At 39.7% G+C, this 26,436-nt stretch overlaps 1 protein-coding gene across 2 annotated transcripts in view; it reads right to left on the bottom strand.

Annotated features, from left to right (window-relative positions):
• CDH13 (cadherin 13) overlaps nt 1–26,436 on the bottom strand; it is a 443,548-nt gene that overhangs the window by 126,221 nt on the left and 290,891 nt on the right. For both annotated transcript variants that reach the window (XM_063168107.1, XM_063168108.1), the window contains exon 7: nt 10,922–11,100. In XM_063168107.1, coding sequence (XP_063024177.1) covers nt 10,922–11,100 — 179 coding nt within the window. The remainder of the gene's footprint in view (nt 1–10,921; nt 11,101–26,436) is intronic.

The following is a 26,436-nucleotide window of genomic DNA, read 5'->3' as shown; positions in this document are numbered from 1 at the left end:
GGGCACCAAGGACAAATGATCCAAATCTCAGCCCAGGAGCACAAACCCCGTGGGCTGGAGAGAGAAAAACAAGCAGGGTGGGACTGCAGGGGCTAAAGCTGGAATGGGACAATGAACTGCAAGGTGCAAATGGAGCAGAACTGATCCCAGGGAGAGACCCCGGGAGCGCTCGTGCATTTTGGGGCCATTTTGGTTCATCCTGGGTTCATTTTGGGGCCATTTTGGTTCATCCTGGGTTCATTTTGGGGCCATTTTGGTTCATCCTGGGTTCATTTTGGGGCCATTTTGGTTCACCTTGGGTTCATTTTGGGACCAGTTTGGTTCATCTTGGGTTCATTTTGGGACCATTTTGGTTCATCTTGGGTGCAGCCCTGGCTGGGCTCTTGTGCTGCCCAAGGTGGATCCATGGAGGAGATCCTTTGTATAAATCCTTGCTTTATTCTTTAACTCTGCCCAGTCTCTGTTCTAGGGCAGCCTTCCCAAGGCATCACAAACTGTAAAAGTCATCAAAAAACAGACTTGGGGCACAAGGAGCAGCACTGGGATCACTGACAGGGGGTGCAGGGATCCCCCAGAAAGGGGAAATTCATCACCTGGGGGGCTCCAGCTGCATCAAACAGCACAGAATGGACAGAAAGAACCAGGCTGGGCTAAAGGGAACATTTTGTCTACACGAATCCACCACATCATTGAATGTCTTCATTTAAGCCTTAGGCTTGGAGCTTCTGAAGGGTTTCAGTGTACACAAAATGGGTTTAATGGACAACATTTACAAGTGTAAACAGACTCAGGGGCAGCCACTGTCTCACTAGGATGTTCCAGCTGTATTTTAATTAAGACTTCAATTTTTGAGATTTGTTTAATATACAAAAATTTAAAACAATCAGGCCAAAAGTTCCTTGAATGTTTTACAAGTGGAACACCGGTGGATCCTCCAGTCCAGAAGAGAAGCAAAGGAGAACCTGATTTAGATGACTCATTATATTTATTCACATTCTGCCTTCTCATATTACCTTTTAATTTATACACCGGGTATAGAAACAGAAAACTAAAAATCAATGTTCTCCATGCAGAATAAGAGGGGTTTATTTTAACCTTGAATAGAGTTTTGTAAAACTCTACAGTATAGACTGAAAACTAAAAGTTGAACACACACACATTTAATTAATGTTATTGTAATTAGAGACTCCAGCACAAAAGAGAGCTAAATTTGGGTAGAATTTGGAGAAAAAGAAATTTCCCAATTGATGGTATTAAGATACAATCTCCTACCAACCAGCATATTTTAAATGATTTTTGCTACATGCACTCTAAAAATAGAAAGTCATAAGAGAACAGAAAAGATAAAAGAAAGTGGAAATAAAATGACAGAGATGTGTCTGTTGTCTGATGACATTTGGGGAATCAAAAATAAAACCCCATTGCTAGAAGAATTATCCAAAAATAACACAGTGGGAAATTAGAATTATTCTAGTAGAACTAAAAATAACCACCTACATATTTGAAAATACTCTTTTCATGTTAAAATAAAATCAGATCTTGTGCCTCTGGGATAACTCTTGTTGAGTCGCAAGTATTCCAAGCTGCAACTCCACCAAACTAAGCAATTATTCCTATAGTAACTTTGAAGTAATTCCATTTATTTTCAGTGCTAACCCTACTTGATTTGTGCTGGTTGTAAACGGACCCCTTCCAGATGTTCTCCTTTCTGCTCTCTTCAGCACTGAGCATCCTGAAGGTATTGATAGTTGTGTTAAAAAGCCAGTCTTTTGAAGAGAAAATATCCAAAAGTTTTGTTTCCAAGCATTAACTGCACTCCACACTGCTTCTATAGCAGGAAGCTGATCTTGTCCAGCCAGAAAAAAATGTTTGGAAATGGGAAATGTCCAAGAAAAAAATGGGATTAATCCGTAGTGATGCATTTCTACATTTTAAAATCATATTCCTTGGCCCCAAGCAAGGGCTGATAAAACACTGCCAGTGAGAATATGTCAGATTTTTCTCACCTTTTGGCACCTCTTAGTCTACATGGATAGCATTAATTTTTTGTTTTCTGTTTATGTACTCATCCACCTCTCCCTAAACTGAAAACACTGCCCCAAACATCTGCAAAATGTGTGGTGTGTCCTCAACCTGGAATTTCTAAGTTTCACCATCCTTAGTCATAGATGAAAATTGAAGATTGTTGTGCTCTTATTTCTAGCAGAATATTTGCCAGCATTTAGCAATTACTCATTTAGCAATTAACCATTTAGCAATTAACCATTTAGCAATTAACCAGCTCCTCTGCAAAACCTGCAACTGGAGGCTTTTTTTATTCTAAGTCCACCGCTTCTTTTCCCTTCTTAGACAGCCATTTGTCACAGTGGGATTTTCACCTCTCAACATCCATAAAATTAATATTCCTCTCTTTTTCTTTTTTTAATAAAGAAACTCTCACCAAAAAAAAAAAAATAAGACATTTCCATTATCAGCTTCTATTCAAAATATGTGGGCAGCTGATATCATGTTTTGTGTCACTCTTTGTAAGTGCCTTGAGGATGATATTTTTTTAAATCTCTCTGCAATACATCAGTGTCAGAGAAACTCAGGATGTTTGGATGAGTGACATTTCTAGCGGATCAGCAAACTATCTGCCACAGGAGGCAGTGATACCCAAACTCCTAACCCAAACCATCAGAGGGAGAACATAAATATTGCTTAGTGCAGCCACAGAGAGCTGCAGGTTTGAAAAATCAGATTCACGTCGTCTTGTGGGAAATGTGGAGATTTTCCAGGAAGCAAACTGTGAGAGTTAAAATGATGGCTGGGGCCACCAATAGATCAGAATCTCCTTGGGGAATGAAGGGCCAGTAGCCCACCTAAAAACAAATCCAACATTCTAATGAATAACCAGAAATGCTCCTACTTCCCTCCTTGTCAGAAGGAGACACAAAGAAATTAAAAGATTCTTTTGTGAGATATCTTGGGATTCTTGGAGAGGAAGGCAAAGTCCTTGCAGAAGCTCTGCCTTTAAATGGTAATTTATCACACCTGCAAGCTCCAGGTGAAAAGTTTGAGAAGGACATGCAGCAGATCTCCAGATTGTGTTGGGTGAAACCATAGAGGAGCACCTACAGGTGGGTGCTGGCCAGCAGAGCTGCAGGAATGCTCCTTTATGGATTTCCTCTGATGGAAATAAAGTTGGCTGTGACGACCAGAGGGCTCTACCTGCAAAGTTGTTTCCAACAAACCAGAGTTCAGGACTGCCACAGACACAGAGGGGCAAAGTGGGGATTTGGGGGCATCTCCAGAGGGTTTGGCTGCTCCAGTGGAAAAGGTGAAAACACAAAGTACAGGCAGCAGCTTCTGCAGGGAGCTGCCCATCCCCAAAGACAGCAAAAGTGTTTGCTCATCTTTGTTCCAGAAGTGGATTCTCACACTTTGTGTTCTGTGTTTGGAAGAAAAGCATCGAGTGATGTGTCTGCCCCAGGTCTGGGTGCTGCACTCCCTGCCCAGGAGGAGACAGGAATATTGGAATAGGTCCCTGATGGGATATGCTCATCCCTTATGGGTTTTTCCAGAAGAGAAACTCTGGTCTTATTATTGTCAGAGAAGAAAAAGAAAGGAAGGAGAAGGAAGGAAGGAGAAGGAAGGAGAAGGAAGGAGAAGGAAGGAGAAGGAAGGAGAAGGAAGGAGAAGGAAGGAGAAGGAAGGAGAAGGAAGGAGAAGGAAGGAGAAGGAAGGAGAAGGAAGGAGAAGGAAGGAGAAGGAAGGAGAAGGAAGGAGAAGGAAGGAGAAGGAAGGAGAAGGAAGGAGAAGGAAGGAGAAGGAAGGAGAAGGAAGGAGAAGGAAGGAGAAGGAAGGAGAAGGAAGGAGAAGGAAGGAGAAGGAAGGAGAAGGAAGGAGAAGGAAGGAGAAGGAAGGAGAAGGATTTTCTTTCTTTCTTTCTCTAGACTACCAAGCTGTGTTAAATGAAATTAGAAATTATCTAACAACATCATGAAGGATTTGTAGGAATTCTGCCACTGTAGCTTCAAACAGATCAGATTTGTGTTTGTAATGAGCATACATATCCTCTCATGTTCTCTCAATAGGAGCTTTTCCTGTTTGTAACCTGAATCATACTGCTCATATTTTGACACATTACTTTGACTTTTATTTGTCCTTTGCACAGCTTCTTTCAAGATTCAAGAACAGGTAAATGAGCTATCTCATCAAAAACATAATAGGAATCAAACTAAGATTTACTGGTAAACTAAGATTTTTTTTTCCTCACTACAGGCATTTAAGCTCAAACACCGAAAAGTTCATCACAAAATAAACTTTAAATATGATTTTATATTTCACTAAGAAGCACTTTCAATCCCTGTCCATATTTTCATAAATAACATTATAATTGGCAGAATTTCCCTCCCCATTTATAATATTTTAGGTATAATGGGATATGGAGTATCCTCTAAAAAGACACCAAAGGCCCATGAGTTTTCCTCTGACTCGAGACCCTCTGCTGCTTATGTTTACAAGCATCAGAAACCAGAATGTAAGAAATGCATTAACCATGGGGAAATGGTGAATACCTTGTTTATCTTGTTTTTTAAGCAGAAAGAAATATGAGATATCGCTGTATCTATTACTAAAACCCCTTAAACCATAGAAACTGAGGTTCAGCTCTGGAATTTACCACACAGCAAAACAAGTTAAAGGTGTGCAAGTGGGAGTTCTGTCAGAGAAGACAAGACAAAATGATGCAATTATTCCAACTTAGAGCTGATATGCTCCAAGGTATATGTTTTCCCACAATTGCTGTAAATATGAATATGTTAGAGGTTAATACCAAGATCAAATGTGGAATGCATTTGCTGAAAAGATTAATATCTTTTCATTAAAAATGAGAGTGCACTGTTGGTTCAGCATTTGCATTTAGATCGAGTAGGTAATAACTATATTGACTGCTAAGACACCTATCTCCAAAAGGGAAAATATGAATAAAAAGGGTGGTGTCCACATGCACAAGTGGAGGAAATTTTTCTATTTCCCACTGAGAAATAAAAGTTCAGCCCTTTGGACCTGAGCCCTGTGATTTACTCAGGCCAGCAGAGCTGCTCCACGCTGTAAAGAACATTTCTGCCCTGCTCCACACCAGCAGTGTGCTGCTGATTTGAAAATTGTACAGCCATGCATCCCTCCCAGCCAGAAGAGGCACTGGCTGGGTGTTGTACTCTGATTTTTGCTGCAGGTGTGGTTTAAACCCAGCACTGGCTGGGTGTTGTACTCTGATTTTTGCTGTAGGTTTGGTTTAAATCCCACTGCCTTTGGTTAAGAGGGAGGCTCAACCAGCTGTTGCAGAGTCAGAATAGAGTTGGGACCTCTGGACATCACCCAGTCCAAGCCTCTCCAAGGCAGGAATGTTGTTTCATTCAATAAGAAAAGTGTCCAGGAGTGGCACATGGGGCTCCCTCCAGCCCAACGCCCTTCCAGAAAGCCACACATTCAAGTCTGGGGATGTGCAGACACTTTATTCCCCAAGCAGGAATCCAGTCAGACATTTCCTCCTCCTAAACTACTCAGACATTTCCTCCTCCATGTTTTATTCCCCTCTATCCCCACCTCACACAGACAATTTTTTATAATAATTCAATTTCATGAGCCACACAGAACTACATGAGTTATTTATATAGCATCAATATTAAATTGGTACCCAGATATTTTTCAGAATAAAAACTTGGTGCTGCTTGTCCAGGTGTGTTTGGGATGTCTCCAGAGGAGACTCCACACCCTCCCTGGGCAGCTGCTCCAGGGCTCTGCCCCCTCCAGGGAAAATTATTCCTCGTGTTGAGGTGCAACTTGTTCTGTTTAATTCTATGGCAATTGCTCCTTGTCCTGCAGCTGAACACCATCAAAAAGGGTCTGGGGCCATTCTCTTGGCACCCAGCTTGGAAATGTTTGTAAGGATTGATGGGATCCCCTCTCAGCCTCCCCTTCTCCGGAGTAACCAGGCCCAGCTCCCTCACCAGGGAGATGCTGCAGACCCCAAACCATCTTTGTTTTGTGGGCAGTCCACACAAACATGAACAGTGGGAGCTGGTGCAACTCCAGCTTTCTCACAGTTCATGGCAAAAAGCTTTCAGCTTCATTTTCCCAAGTCATAAAGAGAGGAACAAGTATTTATGATTGAAACCATGGCAGATTGATGCATCAAGATTGGTTCAAATGCTCACAGAACACAGAGCTTTTGTCAGCCCGCAGCAGAACTCACATTTCACTCACCCCAGTCCAGCCCAGGGTCTCTCACAACCACAGAACACTTGAACCAGATTTCTTGAGATGTTTAAAACCACCAGCACACAGATCAGCGTGCAGCAGACAGCCCAAACCATTTGTTAACCTGAACTCAAATTAAGCACAGCAGTTCCTATCAAAAGCAAAAGCAGGTTACCTCTCAAACTGTGAGAAGTAAATATTTCACTTAAGCAACTGTGGTGACAGCTTTCCTTTGGTACTTTAGCCATGAAGTTTATACAAATCACAGTTGCTTTCCTACAGAGCACAGGGGTCTGTAACTCTGGGAAAGCAGCATTGTGGGCAAGCAGAAAATCCATATCCTGACCCACGGAGGAAATTTCAGAGCTCATTCTACAAGACCACAAGTGTTTTCTTCGCTTCATGAGGAGCATTATTTTCCTCTCACTGCAGGGAAGTGTCACTTTGAGCTGGACTCTCCATCCCTGAAATTTAGGACATTTCCTCAAGGTTTCCTTCCAACTTCTTCCCCTCCTCCTGTTTTTCTTGCTTTTTTACCCTCCTTCCCTGTTGTGCTCTATTTTGTGTCATTTAGACCATATATTTTGATGGAGGGCATCCTTCTCCTCTGAATTTATGAATCAAAATGCATTCTCCAACAGATACCTGGAGGTATAATTTGCCCCCTAACACTCTTCAATCTTTATTACTGACACATTCAAGGATGCCTAACTCCCACAAGAGGAAAAAAAACACAACCCACATTAATCTTCAAAAATGTGTCCTTACCTGCCTTCTGAAAATGAAAATGGATGTTCTGTGAGAAATTACCTGAGTTTTGCTTTAAACCCCCAGGATCATGCACTCCTGGAAACAATTTTGAATCTAAAAAAATTATAAATAAAAAATCTGCTGGTGTATAAATACAAATCCTTCACGGTGACTTTTCCTTGGAGGCAGGAAGCATTCCCTACATCCTGCTGGATGGAGACTGGGGGGCTCCTGCACTTTTTGTGCAGAAGGACAGAAGGATTTCTTTGTAGGGGATACTCCAATATGGAAACAGCTCCAAAGCAACTCCATCACCCATCCCTGCCCCATCAAACACCCAGACAATTCATAACAGGGAGCATTCCCATCTCCAAACTCTCCATTTAGAAACAGACTCAATAAATCAGAGTCACAGAAAAAAAAAAAAATAAAATTGAAGACTTATAGGAATTTTTAAAAAATCTTTTCACATTGAGTTGGTCCTCCATAGTTAAGATGCACAGTTGGAGTTGACCAGAAACAAGTCAGTTCCTTCTCCTTTAACATTTGATTTATTTTCAAAGTATCTCCTTAGAAATAACTTTTTTTCCCCAATAATACTTTAGAAATAAAAGTATTTCATTTTTGTCTCTTAATATTGTTAATATAGATCTTTACTAATGCAAATTAAGAATTGCCCATCTATATAATTTGATTTAAAAATTGAGCTGTCTAGATGTCCAAATTTTATTTAATTTTAATGTAAATGCCTGTATTTTGATACTTTGCTCTGGAACAAGAATTTCTAGCCATGGCATAGCTCCCTTTCTGAAAATGCTGAAGCATGGAGAAACAATTTGGAATTTCCAGGTGGGCAAAGCCTGCCAGATGTTTTCCATGTCCACATCTCAGTCTCCCCCACTGGGCAAAACCTCCAGTCTCCTGTTCCCTCTGATGCAGAAACATGAAATAAATCATACTTAAAAAAAAAAAAAAAAAAAAAAAAACCACAATAAAAGAGACCAAAACCACGCCTCAAACAATATTCAGCTAATTTTTCTTAAATGCAGTGAAGAGTTTCCCAAAAGCATCAAGGACCAAGCAGTGGTAAATGTTACAGAGATGGAAAATAGGAGTAATTTTAGTCAGTGCTTTAACATGCTCTGGAAGAGTTCATATAAACCTCTGGTGCACAATCACATTAATGATGAAAAATAGTTTTCTCCATGTCCATCCTAGAGAATTTTTTACTTTAATTCAGCTCCTTAATTGGTGTCTAGGGCTGCTTTAGCTTTAAAGAGCACACCTACAATCACAGCAGCTGTTGACCCAGTTAAAGGTTTCAGTAAAGCCTCGGAGAAGCTGCAGGTTGAAATGGAATTCACCGATAATCAGACTCACCAGGACCAGATTTTGCAGTGTCTGGGCTGTGGAATTCCCCAGCAAAACCTCACTTTTCTCCACCCCTATGCAAAGGCTGTGTGCACCTCCATGAGCTACACCTGCAAACGCTGCTGGCTGCAATTCCAGCTCAAACAGCATCAGCTGAGCTGCTCTCAACATCCAACCTCCTCTCCAAGCAGTGGAAAAGCTGATGGGAGGGTTTGCTGCTTCCTCTGTGTGTCTACTACAGCACATTGTCCTCCGAGGTGCCAAGAACAGCAAGATAAGAATTGCTGAGATAAAACCATTCCTGATTACAAATTCACCTTCATGAGGATTTTGTCCCCAACCTCCAGCTTGTGTTTCACACCTTCTAGCAAGGCTTTCAGGGGAAAGAACACTTCTTCCTCCCATGTTTCTACAACACATTTTTTGTGAGATTGTGACAAGGGGCCAAAACATTTCGGATTTGCTCAGGCTCCAATAAAAAGGCATTAATACCTGCAGAGGAATGGCACACGGGGCTCCCTCCAGCCCAACGCCCTTCCAGAAAGCCACACATTCAAGCCTGGGGATGTGCAGACACTCTATTCCCCAAGCAGGAATCCAGACAGACATTTCTTCCTCCTAAACTACTCAGACATTTCCTCCTCCACATTTTACTCTCCTCTGTCCTCACCTCACACAGACAATTTCTTATAATAATTCAATTTCAGGAGCCACAACGCAGCTACATAAGAGTTATTTATATAGCATCAGTATTAAATTGGTACCCAGATTTTTTTTTCAGAAGAAAAACCTTGAGACTGCTTGTCTCTAAAAGCTGCAATTATGGTTAAAACTAGAAGTAATTCATCTTTGACCATGAATGGCAACTCCACAGGTCTGAAAATGGAGGCCTGACCACCAATTTCTACTCAAGACATATGGGCAGGAAAGGGAAGAGGCTGAACCCACAAAGATGACTGTGAAAAAAATAAACATTCTTTTTCCCAAAGCCTTGCCTCTGACAAGACAAAGTGAGACTGGATTTTAACAGCAGACAATACTTAATTTTAGTGTTAAAATTCTACACAGCCACATGTTTTGGTTAGTATACCACTCAGATTTGGAACAACAAAAACTACTCTGAAATTTCAACAGATCCCAACTTGTCATGTCACCTTCAAACTGAAGGTGTAAAATTGGTGATTATTAAAAATCATGAGGAATTCAGATCCAGCCATAACATCCATCTGACTGAGGCCAGGTTTCTTGCATGGAGGCAGCATCATTATTTCATGAATCACCAGTGATCTTTGGAAGGCACTGGGAAAAGCAGCCATGTTCATTCCCTTCCATTGATTTTCTAATTTTGAGTAAATTGGTTTAATCTGGGGAATGGTTATCTATGAGGAATAAAAATACTTAAAACTGTCTTTAGAAAACAGTAAAAAGCTGAACTGTTTGAACTGAAACAATGAATTTGGAAGGGAAACTTGAAGGTAGAAAAGGTAGGGATTTTGTAAACTTTAATTTGGGCATCATTCTGTGAGCAGGCACCCAAATATGAATAAAGTTAGAATCTCTTAAACTTAAAAACACAGGCATTCAGACCCAGACGTTAGCTCTACTCCACTGTGTTTCTGGTATCTGTGACTGATTTACCCATGAAATGTTTGCTGTTGGAAAAGCCTGTAGAAAGAAATTACCCACCTAGAAAAGGAAGTGCATTATCTGGTAACATGAAAAATAATGGGCTGAATATTGGGAACATTGGACAATCCTGAATCTAATCAACTTGGAAGACAAGCTCAGTGACTCAGCACACACCTGAAACATCCTGCAAGAACAGAATTTGGATGTCTCCAGGAATCTAAGAGCACTCAGGGCTACTTCATCAAAGGAAACTGTGATTTATAGAGTAACTCTCTCTGGTGCCAAGATTTTATATATTCCGGTATCTAAACCTTTAGATTAACAGATTGCCTCTACTTTATTATCTTCTGAACATGAAATGATCATACCTAAGCCTTCTTTGCCATCAATTTATGCTCTCATAATATTAATGATCTGTTATAAGCATGGATTTTGGCACTGTGGCAATTCACCTTAAAGCCATCTGAGGATTACCTGTTCCTTCTCAACCCCTTCTTGTAATTTCTTTTTTTGGCTATGGGGTACCAAGTGAATTAGTTCATTAAGTCCACTCATAAAAACATTCTAGGAAAGATATAGAGCACTAAACTAATAATCTCAGAGTGAGCTATATGCACAGCTAGCTCTGGGTGTCAACTACTAACTCTAAGTTGACGTCCACTTAATCCTGAGGTCTTCTTTCTCATTACACAACACTAAATTTCTCGCACAGAAATTATGAACTACTAGATTTATAAACACTGATCAGAGCTTAGAACTTAAGTCCAAGTAAGAAATAAACAAAATTCTTAGAAGAAATGAGCATTCTTGAAAGTGAGTATCTGAATCCCCAAACAACAAGACCAAAAGCTTCTTTTCACGACCCAGAAGAAGATCAGTGGCACAACCATTAAAACGTGAGACTGGAGATAGGAAAGTTGTCACCCACCTCCCGGTCCAGCAGCGCAGGGGACACCACTGTGACGATGTCTCCCTTCTCGGGGTCGATGTAGAACATGTTTGGGGAGGGTTTGGTGGGGGTCTGCCTGAGGATGTTGTAGCGCAGCAGGGCGTTGTCCGTGCTGGCGTCGTCGGCGTCGAACGCCGCCATGCGCATCACCGTGGTTCCTGGGGAGAGGGCACACGGCAGGCACTGAGCAAAAACCATCTCAAACTCAGTGCCTCCACCTCAGTTAGGTCCCATTTTTGTTCATGTTATCTTTACTTTTGTTTGTTTGCTTGTTTTTTTTAACTAGGATGGAAGAGACCTTCAAGCTCATGGAGTCCAACCCAGCCCCAACACCTCAACCAATCCCTGGCACCCAGTGCCACATCCAGGCTTTGATAAACACACCCAGGGATGGGGACTCCACCACCTCCCCAGGCAGAAAATTCCAGAACTTTATCACTCCTTCCATGAAAAGCTTTTTCCAACCTATGTTTCCCCTTGTGTCCTCTGGTTCTGTCAGTGCTGCCTGGAGAAAGAGCCCAACCCCATCTAAGCACAGCCACCTTTCAGGAGTTGTAGAGAGTGAGTACTTGTTACTCAGCCAATAGAAGACTTATGTGCTCTAACACAAATTCCCTGTATCTCTGGGCTTTGAAGCCATCCACAGTAATTGCATTTCACTGAATGAATTACAGGTGTATCACTTCCACTTTTAATTCTGCAGGCAGAAAATCCACAGGTGGCTACAATGAAAACAACAATACTGAAATAACAAGTCTCTAATTGCATGGTGGAGTGTTGCAGTTCAAATTGTGTTCAATGTCATTTCTGTCAATAAGAAATGTTGTAATTATTAAAGCCTGCATTGTTCCAATTTCAATTTGTACAATTTTATGAGCTTATTTTATGAACACCAACAAGCCCCCATCTCTACTGCCCCACTGTCCTTCCAGTGCTGAAGGTTTCTCTGCCAGGAAATTCCCTGGGCACACAGTTCTGCTGCAGAGTGCAATAAGGGCAATACAATTCCCTGCACAGATTCCTAAATGCTGTACAGAGGGAAAACCTCACTTTGTTTCTTGATCTCAGTTAACAGAGAGAGCCCTGAGCTGCTGCCAGTCCCGTGCTTAGGATGGGAGCACATCCTGCATCCCTGGATCAAGGGCTGTCCTCTCCCCAAGACAGGCAGCCCAGAGCAAAATTCTGTCAGCATTTTATCAGCTTTGTACAGTACAATGAGAAACAAAGAAAGGGCATAATGAGACACCTGGGCTGAACTGTGAGATGCTCATCCCTAGACCAAAATGATTTCCTCATCAGTTCATCTATAATTGTAAGTGTAAGCATCAGTTTGAAAAGCAATCTTACTTAATAATATATGGTCACAGCAAGATTAAATAGTTCAGGTAATATTGAGCTGAAGACAGAATGAGATTCTACCAAATAACAAAAATACCAAATTCTACCAAATACCAAAAAAGCCATGATCAAATCAATAAATTCATTTCAATAGTGGATCAATGTTAAGTAACAGATTAATGTGAGATATTAGCAAACTATAAAATAAGAAATCTTAGAAGGGATCCAGTCTTTGGCCTAAAATCCCAACTGAAGCAATTTATCAGATTCCATGTCTACACCACTTCCATTGAAGTAACTTTGCACTGACATCAATATCTCCTGTGTGACTCAGTGTCAGAGTGAGCCAGAATTCTCTGTTACAGGTTAATTCCTATGTGGGAACTCACCCTTTCTTTTCCCCACAGACTGGGCAAGTATTATTTTAAAATGCTGTATTTAAAATGTTTTGACCATTTAAAATGGTCAACACATTTTAAATACAGCATTTAAACATATAAATTGAATATATATATATATATATATATATATATATATATATATATATATATACATATATATACAGTATTAAATATATAAAATATATAGAATATATATTATATGTAAAAATTAAATATATAAATTTAAATTCAGCATTTTCATTTCTTCATAGATCTCTAAGACCACAGGATCATTTTTCAGTATTCACAGTGATTTCTGTGGCAAAATGACTACAAGAGAGTAAAACCTGATGCAGACAGAGCCTGAGACATTAGATTGCAAGTGCCTCAATAACAGAAATATGTATCATTCATGTACAGGGAGTTTGTTTTCTTTCTGAAGGTCTTGGATTTAAAAAATCAAATAAAAATGAAATATTGTGGTAAAAATAAAAACAAGCCCAGTCTCAGTTATAGACTGATATAACAACTGCCTGCTCACTGTTAAACAAACTCAACTGCCTTGTTTAGATACATTTATTCTTTTCTTTTTTCCCTTTTTGTTGTATTTCCCAGAGTACAGTGTTGCCTCTTCTTGTAGTGACCTTGAATATCAGCTCTCAGAGGTTTCATTTTATTGCTACTTCGGGCAGAGTTACCCCCTTGAGAAACATAGCAGAGACCTGACAGCATGTTGGTTTTATTCAGCAGTGATTAAAGGTCAGACAGCTCAAAAAGAAGCTTACCACTGGATACCATGCCATGTTTTCCAGTGTTACAAGATGATCCCAGCCCTGATATTTTCACCCACTTTGTGTGAGACTGATTGAGAAGGAAAGAGAGAAAAGAACTGCTTTCTTTTTTGAAGAATTAAGATTCAACCAATGTGCTGTTTTTGGAAATTTATCACATTTTTGAGATTTTTAAATATCAATGTTAGATAACATGTTTCACAAGGGTCTCTAAATCGCAAGTTTTCAGTGAAATTAATAAGGACTAAGGCAAATCTTTAAGGGATCTTTAAGAGTGCCCAAGTTCATGTGAAATTAAATGGATTTCAGAACACAGTGGTTTCCTGAAGAAAGCACAAGTACAGTAGAAAACATTTTGGATGAATACAAGGTTGCTATTATTATAAATCTATTAGATGAGTTGATGTTCAGCAGAGACTTAGAAACTTATTACAATATATATTAAACTAAAAATCCCATTTATACAGTTGTCCTACTGAAATATTTCTGATGGAAAAACAGTGGAAGGCACATGTACATTTTAAGATCTGATGTAAATTCCCTAATCTCTCATTACCCTGGCATAGGACTGGCTTAACACAATGGCTGAGTCTGACTCTGACTTGCCAGCTGCAGTTCTTTAACCTTTCAACTCACTAGACATTATCTTGTTCCCTGCAATCATTCCTTTGGTGCCTACAGATAAGAATTGCAGCAACTCAGATGAGCAGAATTTTACATCCGTTTTGCATAGAGATGCATTTTCCAGGAGGAAAGCTGGAGAGAATTAGATATATCTTTTTTCTCTGCTTCTTCTCTCAAAAGTTTTGTGTCATTGATCCATGGCTACCATCAAAGTGGAATTTAAATTTAATTTTAAAGTTATTCTATTCTCACAAGTTCTCGTTATGTGTAAAAAAATGCACATAAAATGTGGGGTTGTCTTTAGATGTTGTTAGGTATTAGTAGAGGTTGTGTTTGGTTTTTGTTTGGGGATCAATACAGAAAACTGAACCCCATGTGCTTCGTATTTGTGGCTGATGCCTTAAAAATCACTAGAGCTTTATTGCAGCAGTTAAAAAATTAACCTGGAATGTTTCAACTACTTTGAAAAAACCTAATGGCCACATTTCCAGGGAAGAAATTCATGTGTCCACAGAGGGAACACAAGCAAACACAAAATTGGGATTGGACCACCACAAAGGATAATGTTTATATAGAGATCTCCTTCTTAAAAGTACAGTGGCCCAAATGTAATTTTTGAAAGGCTCTGCAAGAGACATCCAGTCCAAAAGAGCTTCATTAGAGATGTACATACACTTCTTCAGTTTCCTCCCTCATCATAAACTTTTATTCTTCATAAAAGATTCATTTCCCCAAGCCCATAAACTGACTGCGTCTAATTCAGTGTCATTTTACAAATACTTCCATTCCTGGCATCAATCAAATGCAGCTGCCTTTCAAACCACAAAACAACAGCTTGCTACATTATCATGTTAAACAATATATATGAACTGATCAGGCTGGGGAAGGGATGTCTGCAAAATCAGCAGCTTCTTCCTTGTGCCAGTGACGCACGGAGATCCAGGGAGGAAACTCTCCCAGGAAAGCTGCACTTGTGTCCTGGTGTGTCTCAATATTCAGGGTTTGTTTGCCACACTTTCTGGGCAGAATCACTCAGAACTCCCAGAATCACTCAGAATTCCCAGAATCACTCAGAAACCCCAGAACCACTCAGAATTCTCAGAATCACTCAGAACTCCCAGAGTCACTCAGAAATCCCAGAACCACTCGGAATTCCCAGAATCACTCAGAACCTCCCATTGCACCTCCCAGAGTTCCTCCTTGCTCACACCCAGATCCCACTCCCAGGCCATTGCTCCAGAGGGTGCAGCTATCAATGTGTTGGTTATTTGAAAATATTGGCAAAATCTCCCCTTAGGCACCAAGAAGTAAAATCTAACAGATGCATGGTTTTGGAGTGGTTGGAACAGAGGATTTCTTGGGAAAATCTCTTTGGTATTTTGTTAATAAACTCCTATGATCTGTCTCACTCTTCTTTCCTTTCCCTTTTTCCTTTCCTTTCCTTTCCTTTCCTTTCCTTTCCTTTCCTTTCCTTTCCTTCCTTTCCTTTCCTTTCTTTCCTTTCCTTTCCTTTCCTTTCCTTTCCTTTCCTTTCCTTTCCTTTCCTTTCCTTTCCTTTCCTTTCCTTTCCTTTCCCTTCCCTTCCCTTCCCTTCCCTTCCCTTCCCTTCCCTTCCCTTCCCTTCCCTTCCCTTCCCTTCCCTTCCCTTCCCTTCCCTTCCCTTCCCTTCCCTTCCCCTTCCCATTCCCTTCCCTTCCCTTCCCTTCCCTTCCTTCCCTTCCCTTCCTTCCCTTCCCTTCCCTTCCCTTCCCTTCCCTTCCCTTCCCTTCCCTTCCCTTCCCTTCCCTTCCCTTCCCTTTTTACTGCTAAGATGCCAAGAGAACATTACTTCTGAATTTTTATTTATTTATTTACTATATGCAGCTGCTGGGTTTAAAAGAAGGACTGGGGCAGAGTGGAAGTGAGGCTCATCTCCAGCCTGGTGAAATACAAACAAATGTCTCAAGCCTAAAGCCTTAAGAGAAGACTGAATCTGAAGGCCGACAATAAAATATTAACGAGTTTAAGGACTGAAAAAAAATGAACTTTATGAGAACTACAGAGCTCAAGAACTTCACCATGGAGTTTGCTGATTTTCATTCTTTCTGTGGTTCTCCACTGTAAATTCAGTACATTAAATGTTTTCTGCATGTGTTACAGAAAGGGAAGGGCTTGTTCTCCTAATTAAATAACTGCACTGAAGAGTTTTGTTTCCACCTTCTCCACAAGTTGTGCTGTGTCTCTGTACATGACTAACGATTGCACAATTGTTGCATCAGTTGCAAAATTTTACATTTTCCAGATGTACAGCTATTTTAACCCAAGAAGGACTACAAAGAGTAAAAAATGGGAGGAGAGAAGGAAGAAATCAAGAGGGTTACCTACATCCCTAGAGCTCAACTTTCAGAAACTGGAACAAAGCAGGAAGCCCTCCTGATAATGTTCTCATCATAACTAATTACATGTTTGATTATCATTTTGTAATTTCAGACAAAAAGCCCCAGAGGAGCAAAACAAATATAAGAAAAAAGGTGTATTTTGGTTCCAGTCAAGGGTATTTGAATTGCAATCATGTGTATCACCAAAAACTTCAAGGCCTTGCTCAATAAAGATATTTAGTGACAATCATTGAGTTCAGGCTTTGAGCATATATTTGTACAGGGCAATAATTTTCTACCCTGTTCTCTATTTAAATTCTCTATTTAGATGTCTGGCAGGTTCTTTTAAACTCTAGATTAGATGGCATCACTGAGCAGTGCCCTGGGAATGCCACTGCACTGCAGCCAGCAGGACTGGAAGGGTGAACTGCTGAACTGTCAGCTCTGGAATGAATAATAAACAAACTTCTCCCAGTACACAAAAGAAACTTCAGTAATATTAAGCAGAGATGAAGAACTGTCAAGAATTGTTACTATCTATAGAGAGCTAATGCAGTCAGAAGAATATAAATTGAGTAAGAAATAATGGGACATTCCAGCTGAATGTTATGACAGAAGAGAGATGATGTATGGGCAGGTCAACCTTTAGCAATCCTGGTATTTAACCTTTTTTCCCCAGGAACAGCAGAGTTGTTTTGGCAGAATGAATTATTCACTCCTGGGATGTTTGGAACATGACTTATCCACAGTCCTGTCCCCAGCCACACTGCAGCCACTGTCACATTGTGAAGAGCTCTCAGGTACTCTCTGCTCCAGGCCAGACATTGATCCATGGCATGTCAGTAAGGGAATTTGCATTAGCTGCAGTTATGTGACATGGATCTTACTTTGGTGTGTTGTATTTTGTCTGCAGTGCTGTGGAGGTTTTCATCTTTGGGGTAAAACTGTGCGGTGAAAACATGGAAAATTGTTAGCCCCACCAAGGAGTCCAAATTGTGTTTTTTTGTCTGTGCACACCAGGTTATGACATTCTGTGGTAGATATTCCTACTGAAATTTACCTCTGTCTGTGCAGATAGAGGAAACTGTAAAAAATGTAATTTATTCTTTTAGAACACCAGATCCCCTTCGCAGATTTTGTTGTACAAAACTCATTACTCCCAAACAAGATAACATTTCAGACTCTGTGCATCTTCCCACACACAAGGAAACAAAGATTAAAAAAATCCATGAAGACTTTTGTCTTATAGACTACAGATAGCATGAAACAGGTATTTGCATGAGGAGTAAAATCAATGAAGTCTCATTTCCTATCTGGTACCGACCAAAAGTTCATCCCCTGAATGGATAAGATGATGTTTTATAGAGGGATCACAAACCAGAGCTACAACAGCTCAGCTTTCCCCTCAACAACTCCCCCAGTTCCACTCATCACTTCAGCAAACAATCCTTCCTTGCCCAGGCAAGGGGAATCCTTCATTCTTGCTCATTTACAGACTGGGAATTGCAAGTTTAGTAAAAGAGGACTTAGGACAATGAAGATGCAGCTGAAAAATCCAATATTCTTCCTTCAGATATCAACAGGCTGCAGGTTTAAGCAAATCACCAAATATTTTTTCTTAACCAGGATTCTCCCTCAGTAAAAATGTCATACTCTCATTTGTGTTTCCCTTTTGACCAGCCAAGTTTATTAAGAAAAGTCATGAATTACTTCTTGGATCATGACCATAAGCTATAAAACCTCCCACTGTTCTAATATTCTAAGAGCCAATTCATAACACAATCTTATATGTCAGATCCCATAATTCATAAAGCAATATAACACATTCTCTGGAAGTAAATGGTTTAATGGAAATGATGATATGCACTGAGCATCTCACAGCAGGCAAACATGACAGAGCAGTGATTTATGAGTGCAGGAACATCTATTCAACATACAAAGAGCAAGATTCAGCCCCAGGCATGACAAACACAAAGGGCCCACGTTCTCTCTGGAGTTTGACTAGCACTAGAAATCAACCAGGAAAATCACAGCAAATAGAGGCTGGGATGAGACATTTAAATATCATGAAATCAACCCTGTCAAAACAAGGCAGGAGCATTCTCAAAGAAGATACACAAGATTCTTTGCTGAGAGGTCAGAAGGAGAAATTTCCAGAGTGCCTGTGTAACTCATCACCACAGATGCCAGCTCTGCAGGAAGGCAGCCCGAAATCCCAAGAGGAGTTTGGTCAATGCCAGCTGAGCTCCAGCCCACTGGGGGATGCTGAGCTCCTCCCTCTGCTTTTATCAAACCAGCAGAGGTAAAAAACCCAAACTCAACATCCCTGCCCAAAGTGCCCTGCCCAGCCACTGAGCCCTTTGGTCTGAACTGCCTGATGATACCCAGGTTTTGGCTTTTAAATTTTTCACATTCTGTGCTGCTTTAGTGTGTGGGTCTGGGCTCACATCAGGGGATGCTGAGCTCTGTGCACAGAGCAGGGACACAAAACAATTCCTGCTCCAGCTGGGCACCAAGGACAAATGATCCAAATCTCAGCCAGGAGCACAAACACCGTGGGCTGGAGAGAGAAAAACAAGCAGGGTGGGACTGCAGGGGCTAAAGCTGGAATGGGACAATGAACTGCAAGGTGCAAATGGAGCAGAGCTGATCTCAGGGAGAGACCCCGGGAGCGCTCGAGCATTTTGGGGCCATTTTGGTTCATCCTGGGTTCATTTTGGGACCATTTTGGTTCATCCTGGGTTCATTTTGGGGCCATTTTGGTTCATCTTGGGTTCATTTTGGGCCATTTTGGTTCATCTTGGGTTCATTTTGGGGCCATTTTGGTTCACCTTGGGTACAGCCCTGGCTGGGCTCTTGTGCTGCCCAAGGTGGATCCATGGAGGAGATCCTTTCAATAAATCCCTGCTTTATTCTGTAACTCTGTCCAGCCTCTGTTCCAGCTCAGCCTTCACCAGGCATCACTGACAGCTGAAGGTTTTTGTCAGAGATGCTCCCAGCTCACATGATGCACCGTGCTGTTTTCCCAGGTCCCATGTAAAATTGGAATTGCCTGCAATCATTCAAATTTGATTTCAGGCATATGCAAGCTGTTTAAATGCAGATGCAAACTTTATAGTCAAGGGTAAGCAGAGAGCTTACTAAAAATATATATTCTGCACTTATTTCTGTTTTATAATCCAAATGTTTTCTTTTAGCTTTTCTTTACCTTTTCCTTAATAGTTTCCCATTTTTTACCCTTTCCTCTTTTTCTGGGGGGTTCTGGCCAGTCAATGCAAATTGTTAACAGACAGCAATTTTTAAAGTCATACAAATAAATATAACCTGATGCAATTTTCATATCCAGAAATACCCATGAGGAATTACCTCTTGAATGTGGTAGAAAGCTTCCCCTAAACTTCATGACAAAAAATAAACCAGGAAAAGTAGAATAATCATTTGAGTTTCTCCCCCAAAAAAGAAGTTAATATCCAGTTTCTCCCAGGCTCTAAGCAGGGTAGCATTCTTAATCAAGATAAATGTAGAAAATAAAATAGAGGTTTCCGAGACTTAATTTAGGTTAGTAAAAAAGATTGACAATTATTTGCATTCTGAACATCTGGGAGAGAACTGACCATCTTTCACTTCAAAGCCACTTTTACCTTGTCTCCCTCCAGGCCAGCCAAGCAGAATTAGAATTTTGAATATTTACAGGAATGGCAACAGAACCAAGCACAGATCCTTCTCTTAGCCCTTACTAAACAAAACTCTGCTGGTCACCAAGTTCACATCCATCAAGCCAGGAAAGACTCTGAATTTGGAGATCAAACTGCAATTCCCAGTTCTCAAACAGTGGAGGTATAATTTATCCCACAGCCCCTTCACAGCAGCAGTGTCCTTTGGGAAGGAGCCTTTGGGCACTGGTAGGGAGGGAGCAGCAGTGTGTTTAAATCAGGACTATATTAAAATCTAACAATGCTTGATAATGAAAATGAGAAAAATATTTTTTATTTCATTCCAACAACAAATGATTCGAAATTGGGAAAAAAACTCAAAATAAAACTGTGATGTATGGACACTAAGTGCCTATTTTTTAAAAAACACTAAAAATTACAGTGAGTGAGAAATGAGTAATGAGAAGCCCAGGCTGCACTCTGTGTGTATGTTCTGCGTTAAGACTTGTTCCAGAACAACAGCAGAAAGGAGATATTTTTCCTAAGGAAACATTTTCACAGATTTCAATAATCTTTTGATCAGAGCCACACTCACAGATGGAAGATCTCATGCTATAAATTTTGTAAAGGAATTGACTGACTTCCTACAAGTATAAGAAAGGCAGCAATTAAACTCCCCTGTCTCAGTGGGCTTTAATCAAAACCACGTCATTACTTCACAGAAATAATTTTGCACTATTCTTCTATGTCCAAGTAAGGTACCCTGGCATCCTTCCTGATTAAAAAGCAATAACATTACATTTTAAAAAGATCTATTAGTGCAAGGTCAATCTGCCCCATTTGGAAACACTTTTTGAGACAGTGGGCCAGAATTTCTGTTGATCTAATTCAGCCCAGCACTACTAAAGCAAAGATTTATTTTAGGTGAGGCTGTGGAATACAGGATTGACCTTGAAGGTCTGTATTAGGTATACACAGTATTAAATTGCCCCTATTCCCTTTTTATCTCCCTAATTTCTCACTTCAATATATGTGAAATGAAAGAGAAAACTAAAGGATGATCTGATTTTTTTTTTTTTGGTGATTTTTGTTTGGTTTTTTTTTGTTTGTTTTTTTGTGCCTGTTCTACATTGAACTCTTTCACTTCTTGCTACCAGCAATTTACACAAGTATCCAATTTTTCATAAGGATGTAGGATTATGAATGCACAGCACCACAGACTTCAGCAATTACTGCACCTGGGAAGTTCTCATTGTTACTCTTTGCCTGTTAACTAATATGAACTGGTGTGCTTTAATCTCAAATTATAAAGTGGAAATAGAAGTGGAAGACCCAGCCCTGTTACCTGAGCCTGCCACTGGGCTCTCAGCACCTACAGCAATCCAAAATTAACCCAGATGAGCTGAGGGTGCTTCAATATTACAAAAGCAGTGCTAATGAAAGGAGAATCAGATGTCCTAATGAGGAGCAAATCATCTCACAAGGTTTCTCTCTTCCTCTGCAGGAACAGAGCACACACTTAATTCTGATGTATTATTTCATCTCTGTATTGATTTCATCACCAAGTCCCAGGCATTTGATCTATTAAACATCTGAGGGTTTTTATCTGAGGGATAAGTGTTTCCATCACAATACAGGATCTTTTTAGGTGAGTTTTGTTTTTCTTCGCCCCCTTCTGCAGCTGAAATCCTGGATGAATTATTTGGTTGGGCTTGTAGTGTCTGCCCTGTTGAACTTATTTAAATTCACCCTGCCTGAGCAATATTTCATAATGGACTTCACTGCTGGACCCAATAAATAAACTGGGCAACTACTCCCTGTTCTTAATTCAGAGAATTGCATTAAGTCCATTGCACTTTTCTGGATAAATCATATCACAGATGCAGTAATTCCTATTAAAACTACAAACAGAAGTGGAAGATTTGATTTTAAGGTCTCAAAGTAAGCGTGGAACAAATCCTCAGTGAGGATCAGAAGGCATGCCTTGGAAAGATATCCTTAAAAAGGATTCATTCTTCTCCCTTGCATCCTCCTGAACACATTGAACAGCTTCCCTCTGTAAAGGAGCCCACAGGAGGAAGGAGAAACACCTTCAGTTATTCTGGAAATCTGCACTTCAAACTGGGCAGCCTTTAAATCATTCCTCACAGCTCATTCCCTAAGAGCAATGACAGAAAATGGAATTGTTTTCTGCATTTTCCCCCATCTTGAGATTAAAGCATCTGCACATAGAAATCCTTGCAGCCCTTCTTCAAATGATCTTTTTGGTTAAATTATATTTTAAAGCCACTGATAGCTGAATTTAATAAATGATTCAGATGCTGCAAGAGTGTGCTCTGTGATTTTCATATAGGCCTCTGAAACTATCTTGTATAAATCACAGATTTCAAAACTGTCCATATTTGTAACAAGAATACAATTTGGGGTGTGTGATAGATATTTTCAGTGGGGATCCTGATATTCTTTCCTGAATTAAGTCATTGATTAAATCACTCAGTTCAGCAAGTGGGATGACTTTCACTCAGTTACAACCATTTTAGACTGAGATATCCATCCAGTCTTTTTTTTATAGTCACTAAAGAGGCACTGGCAATTTTGGATGCAGTTCATCCCATTCCAACATAAAAATTTAGGAAAGGTGAGATAAAACACCTTTGGAAGTGATTCATTCTGGGTGAAATCTGACTCTGAGAGGGCACTTAAAAGATGTGACACACTCCCATTAATTCTGCACATTACTACAGGTGTGGAAAGCAGGGTTAGAATAAAATATTTCTCCAGTAATCTTGTTCTGGCACCTCCAGAACCCTTTCTCTCCCCATCTCACAACTCTCAGGGCTGAAGGGATCTTTGTTCTGCACAACTTTTCAGCCTCAACCCCTGCAAAATGGAGCCCTGAAAGGATTACAAGCAGCCCAAGACATCCCTGGTTTTATTCCCTTAGAATTGATGCATCTTGTTGGGGAGGGACCTTAAGCAACAAATCAAGTTATTTTAACTCTGTGTGTAATTGATTTAGCACTGAAAGGGCTACATTATGTCCCTGCAAAGAAAATATGAGCATGGAAAAGCTTCTGTGTGTCATAAACCATATAAATATTGACTATGAGACTCCTTAATGTAAAATTAATAATTAAACACAGAACAGGTCAAGATATATCACTGCCAGCAATTGGGTACTTAGAGATCATAAAGATTTGTGGAGCTCTGTGCAAATTGGGGGTCATTAAGTCACAGACTCGCTCAAGTACATTTATACTTTATAAATGCAGACATTCCTTCTTGGGCAAAAAGAAAACAAGCATCAGTCAGTGGCAAATCATCCTGAGAAAGGAGACTCAGAGAGAGATTTCCAATTTTCAATTTTCTAGTTTTCCACTGGGTGCTTTTCCACAACTCTCACCCTGAACACACTTAAAATTCAAATTTTCAGCTCAGAGCTTCAGTGAAATCTCATTTCTTGGGGAGAAGGTGTCTCTGGCCCCTGTGAGGGTCCATCCCAGCCATCCCCTTTCCCTTTTTGGAGGAAACTGGAAGGCAAAAGGAGCAGACACAGGTGCTCCTGCCTTGGGCTCCCTGCTGACATTTGCCCTCACAATTTCCAGTGCTGAAAATGTCAATACCAAAATACCACAAAGTTCAAAGGCAATGTGTAAACACCATTTGTCAAACACAGTCACAGAGTTTCCTTCTTTTGTAATTTTGAGTAGAGCCCTGACTCAATGTATGGAAGAATGAAAATTCCAAACGATATCAACTTTCAGAGTACAAATCCCTGAGAGCTTGACTGGATTTCTTCCATGCAAAACTTCAGTTAAATAATCAAGTAAGAAATATTTGACTTCAAACCCCTGTGATTTATTTGTTTGTTTTCCCAGTAACTTATATAAAATCCTACTTTCTAGGGATGTGAGCTGTAAATCTCCCCAGCAATCAGCAAGGTCAGGAATTGAGTCAGAGTTTTTGTCTCTGAGATGTCCGCTCATATCCATCCCTGCCCCTGCCACACACTTCTTAATTAGATCATCAATAAATTATGGTATTTATATAAACAAAAGGTTGAGGATCACAGAATTCCCACCATATAAATTCCTTGACTTTTGGCAAGAGCAGTGACTTCCAAGCCCCATCCCAAACTTAATAATGACTGTAGAAAAAAAAAGGAAAAATCCAAGCAAACAAACTTATCAAATTTGATATCTTTACATTATAATTTTGGTAAAGATATATATATAATATTATTATTATATTTATTATAATATAATTACAATAAATAATAATTATTGATAACAACCATAATACAATACATTAAATTTTTATTAATTATATTTCTTAATGTATTATATTAATTAATATTTATAATATAAATAGTAATATAAAGTAATATTTATTTATAATATAATAATTATATAAATAATTATTATATATAGAACATATTGCTTATATATCTTAGAATTATTTTATATCTGTTTATCTACAGTAAAACCCCTGTGACAGCTATAAATGAGCCACAATGATCTGTGCCTATGGATTATGTGTCAAACTGGGAAAATTCTATTGTAAATCACAGATCCATGACAGATCTGGAAAGCCCAAGAGAAAAAAGGCATTCCAGTGGCAGGGACCAATGTCAAGTGAAGTTATTCTGTATTTTTAGAGCACTACCAGGAAGATCCATTAAATAACTGGAAACTCTTTTGTTCTGAGAGTTCACTTTGCTTTTTACCCCAACGTGCTGCTTTAAGGAGAGAAGAGTTTGTGATTTCCACTCCGCCTAAGAAGTGACCCAGGGATAGAAATCCCAGCAGATTTCTCCCAAGATTCTCTCACATTTTACTTTTTGTGCCTCAACAGGCAGATCTGACAATGATCTCTTTGCACTGAATATATCTGTTGGCACAGAACAACTACAAATTAAATCAAATGGGAAATAGAAAGCAAATAGAAAATGCACATTTTTAGAAGTTTCCCACTCACACAGAATACCAGCATAGCTTAAAAATATAAAGAAAAAAAAATCCAGCTGTGTTTATCCATGCAAGCATTGACTTCTAGAACTACAGAACTGGTGGCAAGTTGGTTATGTTGTTAAAAGCACAGAAATACAGGTGTCAATAAAACTGTGAAAAAAATTGAGGTAGGGATAGGATGCTCTTAAAGAAATTGATCTTAAAGATGTCAGGAATGTGATTTTTTCTGTATATATTCTCTGAATTTTTCAGATTTCCCTGGTTAGTAACTTTTTAAATGCATTAAAATATACATATAAACCCCAAAGAGAATATATTTAATAATGCATATTAAGACTTTATAGAGAAGCATTTATCTCTCTCTCTCTCTATCTAATACCAGGAATATCTTTTGTCCTTGAAGTGATCATGGATTAGGACTAAGTTTTACTTGAAACTTCTGAATGCATTCAGATCTAAAAATCTATGAAAAATCTCCAATGTCCCATATAATTTTTAATATTAAAATGAAATAATTTTATTTTTAAAATTATTAAAATAATTTCTTTTTTAACAAATAAAACATTTGTACCTTGTAAGCCTGCCATTCTCTCAGCTCCCTGCACCATGAAGCACTGTGATTTCCTAACCAGTATTTTATTTATTTGTCACAGATGACAAATATGTGACAAATATATTTATATATTTATAAAATATATATAAAATATGATGTTTTGCATGCAACATAACACAAATCTGTTGTTAGCTGGATAACTCAGCTGCATGTATCCTGCAGGAATATTTCACTCTGGTGCCTGGAATGCAGCCTGGGCCAAAATTCCCTGCTGGGTGCTGGGGCAGGGGATGAGAGTTTTGCAACAAGCACTCTTCTCATCTGGGCTCTGTACTAGAGAAAATGGGAAATGCTGCCATTTTCTGCTTAGATTTTGTCCATAAATAATTCTTTTGCAGAATTAGGAGGCAGTAGAAGCTGCAGCAAAGCACCATTGGAATTTCTATTCCAATTTAGCAAATTCAGCAGCATCACACCTGCAGAAGGACCTGGTTGTGTAAATTCCTGAGGGGTTTTAGCCCATTTACCCACAGGAAATAAATGGATGAATGTTCTGTGATGTGTCACTCATGGAATCTCCTGTGTGTGCCCCTGGAGCTCCACACACAGACATTTCCTGCTGCTTCCAAGCAAAAACATTCCCAAGCTCAGGAAAATGGGATATCCTGAATAATGCAATGTAATTGTATGGGCTGCTACAGTTGGCTTCCAAAAATCTTCTTTTTAAATAAAGCTTTGCTCACTGATCTGCCAAGGTCTGGGCAGTGGATAAAAATGTCTGTGAGACATCATGAGGGTGTTGCTCCACCAGGATTTGAGTGGGAATGT

Source organism: Melospiza melodia, chromosome 13, assembly GCF_035770615.1.
Source record: "Melospiza melodia melodia isolate bMelMel2 chromosome 13, bMelMel2.pri, whole genome shotgun sequence".
NCBI classification, from domain to species: Eukaryota; Metazoa; Chordata; class Aves; order Passeriformes; family Passerellidae; genus Melospiza; species Melospiza melodia.
This window is presented reverse-complemented; position numbering and strand designations above follow the sequence as displayed.